The following is a 6,045-nucleotide window of genomic DNA, read 5'->3' as shown; positions in this document are numbered from 1 at the left end:
TTGATGTGAATACTGCAGTCAATGTATAGTGCATCAAAACCTATCATCAGGGCGACTCGTCCTCTGCTCGCCGTTTACATCACATAATGATATGATATGTAAAAATTGATAGCCTGAATGCACTGTAAGTCGCTTTGGGTAAAAGCGTCTGCTAAATGCATAAATTTAATTTAATTTAATTTAATTTAATAATGACTGCTGTGAGCATTCGTTAAACACAACAGGGCAGAGACCAAAACCAGCTAAAACCAGCTAAACTCCCAAAACCAGCCGAAAGCGAAGGCCGTGACGAATCCGATGGGGAAGGCAGAAGACGAGGCGTCCTCTCTTCTCAAAGGCAAAAGTAAAAAAGTTAAATAACTGGTCAGTTAGCACTGTAATACTTCAAAGCGGAATATAGACATCTCCGGACCTTTAGAGGTCACATCTGTAAAATATATAGATATGATTTTACCACATCTCACATTAAAATAAGACTAATCTACTCTCTGTGCATGCAAAAGACTTTCTGATTTTGATATATTATTGATTCTTTCTAAAATATGCAATGCACCTCTCGGTTGCGGGAGAATCAAAGGCCAGTGTTTTGATACTCGCGGTGCAAAGGCTTTAAAGGGAATAATTCATATAATTCATACTTCAGACTCTGCATAGCTCTTTCGGGATACAATCACACTGTTTGGGGGGTCATGCAACACAAATCAACATTTCCGCACCTGCGTTTCTATCACACCGGCAGTAAAAATGTGTGTGTGTGTGTGTGTGAGAGAATGCAGAGCTACATGGTGAAGGGTTTCGGGAAAGTGTTCATCTGCAGGTATTAAAGGAATAATTCACCCAAAAATAAGACATCTGTTTTCATTTACTCCGCTTCAGGTCTTTACTATGGAAACCTATTCATAAGTCATAATTGATTCGATGATTGCATGAAGTCACTTATTATCTCACAATTAGCACTTTCATGTCATAATTTCATATCTCACATCGTTTTTGACCTTCGGTCCTAATTTACAATTTATCTCATAATTAGGATTTATTGCATGCCATAATTTATCCTTTTTATTAATTAATTTTGACTTTGTAGGTTAAGTTTTTTCTTTTTTCAATTTAAACTTTTTATCTCATAATTTCAACTTGGACAATTTTGACTTTCTGATAATTTTGACTTCGTAATAGCTTTTATCATATAACTTAATATGTCATAATTCTGACTTACAATATCAAAGTATGAGATACTATGTCAATTATGGCTTACCTCATAATTTTGACCTGTCCTAATTTCCACTTTATCTCATAATGACTTGCATGACATAATTTATTATTTTTATTTAATCATTTTAACTTTCTAGGTAAAGTTTGACTGTCGGTTTCAACTTTTTATCTCATAATTTCAACTTGGACAATTTCGACTTTCTATCTGATAATTTTGACTTTGTAATAGCTTTTATCATAAATTAGTATGTCATAATTCAGACTTAGTATCTCATATTTTGATGTCAATTATGGCTTATCTCATAATTATGATTCAACATCTCAAACGTTTACTTTTTATCTCATAGTTTACTGTCATAATTTTGGCTTTTAACTTATTACTTGGTGTGCAATAATTGTAACCTTTTTTCACATAATTATGACTTAGTATCTCATATTTTGATTTTCTCATGATTATGACTAATCTTACAATTTCCACTTTTTAATCATACTAATCTTAGTGTGTTATAATTTTGACGTTTCTCAAAATAATGATGCAAAATATGAGATATGTCATAATTATGACTTTGTCTTTCACAATTATGACATGGTATCTCACATTTTGATGTTTTATGTCATAATTATGATTTACGATCTTTACATTAAGATCAACATTTGTCTTTCCAAGGAGAAAAAAATAACAGCATAGGGGTTTGTAATTAAATGAAGGCGAGTAAACAATGACAGAATTGTGTCCTTTCTGCATGAACTGTTCCCTTAAATCAAAATTTGCTGATATGACGGTCCAGGTGTTTTTCAGAGTGGTCATGACCGGTCACCAAAGCGCTTGAGTGCATTTAAAGGGAATTAAAGATTATAAGACCAAAGTGCTCTTTGATATAAAGTACAAGCAAAGAAAACAGGAAACACGATCACAATCAAATTTTTGGTGTAAAATTAAGTCTTTACATATTTAAATCTCTTGTGCAATCACAAGTTTAAAGTTTTTTCTCAGGTTTGTTATGTGCGTGATTTGAATGTTCCTCCACTTGTAGGATGAAATAATAAGCCAGTGTAAATACGCACCATCTGTATGATAAATATAAGAAAGGCCGTAATGCAACCGGTTTCATATTTCTCCTGATAAAATAATCAAATTCCCCTAGAGGTAAAATACAACTAGTGATACTCACGTCACGAAAACAAAGGCAATTCATGTGAACAAACACAAGAGCATCGTGAACTAGAAAATGCATCAATGCTTTGAAAACAACAACAGAAGCGCTTCACCTGAATAGACTGAACAGTGCGACCGTTTGGTAATGCATAGATCTGTTCCCCTCGTGTGGAATATTATTATTCCATAGCCAATGCAAGGCGCGAACATTTACTTCCCAACCGGACATGATGTGACCAGAAATAATAAACCTGATGTTTGATAACAGGAGCTCAATGACAATCACTCATCGCTTAGGATTTGAGTCACATCATGCCTGGCAAGGACAGTGTTATGCCCCATTTACACCAAGAACGATAATTATAATGATATTAGCGTCCACATCAGCGAAGGAGGATATTATCTGTTTATTTTTAAATGAATTAATTAAAAGTCAAAATATGAGATACATCATTATTATGGCTTCTTGTCTCATAATTATGACTTAATGTCTCATATTTTGACTGTTAATTATGGCTTACTGTCTCATATTTATAACTCATCTCATATTTTGGCAATTTATTACTCTCATAATGTTTACTTTTTATCTCATAGTTGACTGTCATAATTTCGGCTTTTAACTCATATTTATCACTTAGTGTGCCATAATTGTAACCTTTTATCTCATAATTATGACGTAGTATCTCATATTTTGACTGTTAATTATGGCTTACTGTCTCATATTTATAACTCATTATCTCATATTTTGGCAATTTATTACTCTCATAATGTTTACTTTTTATCTCATAGTTGACTGTCATAATTTCGGCTTTTAACTCATACTTATCACTTAGTGTGCCATAATTGTAACCTTTTATCTCATAATTATGACGTAGTATCTCATATTTTGATTTTCTCATGATTATGGCTAGTCTTCGAATTTCCACTTTCTATCATACTACATTTGCGAATGCTTAAATTCTCCAGGTCGTTATAGCAGAATGGATTCTGATTGGGTGTCGATGTTTGTATCGCTCATCAGCTGGATTCCAACTAAATCGAGTCTCTGTGCTTATATCGTTATAGCTGTGGTGTGGAATCTGCTATTCTTTAATATTAAGAATGATTTTTAAAACTATTATCGTTATCTTTATAATTATCGTCCTTGGTGTGAACGGGCTTCAAATGAAAAGAGCAATGATAAATAAAATGATAATCATAATAATGGCTTATTTTGATCGCTCCCTTTCATTTACTTTATTTTGGTTCATTTTCCTTTCGTTTTGGCTTGCTACAGATTACACATCTGTCGTCTGTTTTACAGCAGTTAGTGATCCTCCACAAGGACCGTAGATTCAAGACATCCATTCTCATTCATCTCTCAGTGGAGGAAGGGCTCGTCCTCATCGTCCTCTTCGCCGGCGGGGCCCGGGTCGCTCAGACAGCGCATTAACCGTTGCTGCGGCTCCTTGTCGTCGTCCTCGTTGGCAGTTTTGTCTTTTCTCAGCTTTGTCGTAGAGGGAACTTTCATGGTGAGGCCATCCTCCTCCTCGCTCACCTTCGGCTGGCTTCCCTTCTTGCCGATCTCGTCCACCATGTTAAAGGACTCTGGGCTTTGCGGTGAGGCGAGGTCCACTTTAATGGTAGGGATGCTTTCTGTGAGGGACTTGAGGCCCCATGCTTGAGGGTCTGTGGGAGAGGAAGCAATCAGGAGCTGAAGAGATACTACACAGACAATCTGTACTTTATATCAGTGTTGTTACTGTTAACTTAAACTAAAGCTACTGAAATAGTTTTTGTTGATTGAAATAAAGCGGATATAAAATAAACTATAAATATTATACGAAAAACTGGAATGAAAATTAGAAATGTTGCGTTGGTTGAAGTAATAAAATTAATGAAATACATTTTTTTTTAAAGATAAATAGAAAACAAAACTAATAAAAATAACAAAAACACAACAACATTATTAAAACTAACATTAAAATCAAAACTTACATGAAAATATTAAATTAAAAGCTAATTCAAAAACAACTGTAGTAGTGTATAAATAAAAATAAAATAACACTTTTATTCAAAGATCATTTTACTTAAATTGCATTTTTTTTACTTTTTTTTTGGAAGCAAAAATCTAACAACATGTAAAGAGGTTTATACAAAAATAAGGAAAAAAACTCAAAATTGGGTTAGGAAAAAAGATTTAACTAAATTTGGCTATATTTAATTATTTTTACTTCAGATAATACAAAAATACTGACTTTAAACTAAAAGATTTTTTTCTGATAATGATGTTGTATCAGTCTATCATTAACTTCAAACCTTCTTTTCCAGCTCCATCAATTTTTCTGTTTGATGAAATTAAAATATAGAAGGAAAAGCAAATTTTTTCTATAAATATTGTATATAAATGATTCAAAAATATCAATCCTATATACAAAGATGAATTTAATTCGAAAGAACAAATATAACTACATATATAATATGTATGACACAAAAGATGTATAGATTTTTCTTTTTTCTCTCTTTTTTTTACGCCACTGATATTACGTTTTTTGTCTTGCTGGAAGCAAAATTTAATGAGGTTAATATTTAAAAAAAATATTTTTTATTATTGCTCTTAAAACATCTAGCCCTTACTAAAATGCACCATGGTAATTATAGCTTATGACCAAGTACTACAGTTATTTTCACTACTAAAACCATAGCAATTCAATTCAGGATCGCTTTCAAATGGTGTATGAAGCTTTCATAATCTTTTTGCCATATTGATTGATTTCTTTAAACAAATTAATATTTTGGTTAATATCCATTTACCACAATATTATTGCACAAACTACTCTGGTAGATCTTTGTAAGGAATATGGCTTGATTGTGTTGAACTGAAAGTGTTGATCTCTAGGGGGCACTGCACAACAAACTCTAGTCTGAAAGAGAAAGATTTCGGTGACACAACAGGATCCTCTGCTCATATATCAGCGGTCCAGCAGAATAAATAGCTGTCTCACCTGAAGCCAGTCGAGCTCGAGCGATGGTGGGGGAATCAGGAGCTGGAGCGGGAACAGTGAGGTAATTGTTCATCTGTGATATCTGAAAGTAGAGAGATAAAACCTTTAATGGTGACTTTCTGTTAAGATTAATAAAGCACATTCCACCTATCAACGACCACCTATGTTTTTATATCAAATAGCGGCAAACTGATACTGATGATTTCTAATGGCTAAGACAGAATAAAATGAATACATGTTTCCTCGTTATTATAAAAATAGTATGAATCAATAAGGCTACTGGCAGATTTTGAACTATCTGAGAGTTTAAATGATCTGATCTTCAAACCTTCTTTTCCAGCTCCATCATTCTCTTCCGTTTGATGAGGATCTCGTTCCAGCCGTCCTCGTATGGATCAGCAATCAGAGTGTGTCTGTTGTACGAGCGCAGCTGAAAATACACAAGACCGTTTAGTTTGATCCGAATTAATCACACAAATGAAGGAAATACAAAGAGAGCAGTTTGAGAACAGGAAGTGGGGGGCGCTCACTCTCTGGCGTGTCTTCTGCAGGTTGGTGCGTAGGATCTTTCGGATCTCTTCCTCACGAGCCTTGGAGAGCTGCGGCAGCGCTCGGTCCTGAGGAGGCTTCTTGGGCTGGATGTTCCTGGAAAACATTTGAGAATTTAAAAAAAAAAATATTCTCCTAGAACAA

The 6,045-nt window shown here is 34.0% G+C and overlaps 1 protein-coding gene across 1 annotated transcript in view; it reads right to left on the bottom strand.

Annotated features, from left to right (window-relative positions):
• Nucleotides 1-3,410: 3,410 nt before the first annotated feature.
• The window catches only part of LOC132158925 (sodium/hydrogen exchanger 1-like), a 52,253-nt gene continuing 49,618 nt past the window's right edge, over nucleotides 3,411-6,045 (bottom strand). Inside the window, exons 9-12 of the mRNA XM_059568552.1 lie at nucleotides 5,883-5,997; nucleotides 5,681-5,782; nucleotides 5,353-5,434; nucleotides 3,411-4,036 (exon numbers count right to left, since the gene is read on the bottom strand). Coding sequence (XP_059424535.1) covers nucleotides 3,729-4,036; nucleotides 5,353-5,434; nucleotides 5,681-5,782; nucleotides 5,883-5,997 — 607 coding nt within the window. The 3' untranslated portion in view covers nucleotides 3,411-3,728. The remainder of the gene's footprint in view (nucleotides 4,037-5,352; nucleotides 5,435-5,680; nucleotides 5,783-5,882; nucleotides 5,998-6,045) is intronic.

Source organism: Carassius carassius, chromosome 15 (genome assembly GCF_963082965.1).
Source record: "Carassius carassius chromosome 15, fCarCar2.1, whole genome shotgun sequence".
NCBI lineage: Eukaryota > Metazoa > Chordata > Actinopteri > Cypriniformes > Cyprinidae > Carassius > Carassius carassius.
The sequence above is the reverse complement of the archived record's forward strand: the minus strand, read 5'-3'. Positions and strand labels throughout refer to the sequence as shown.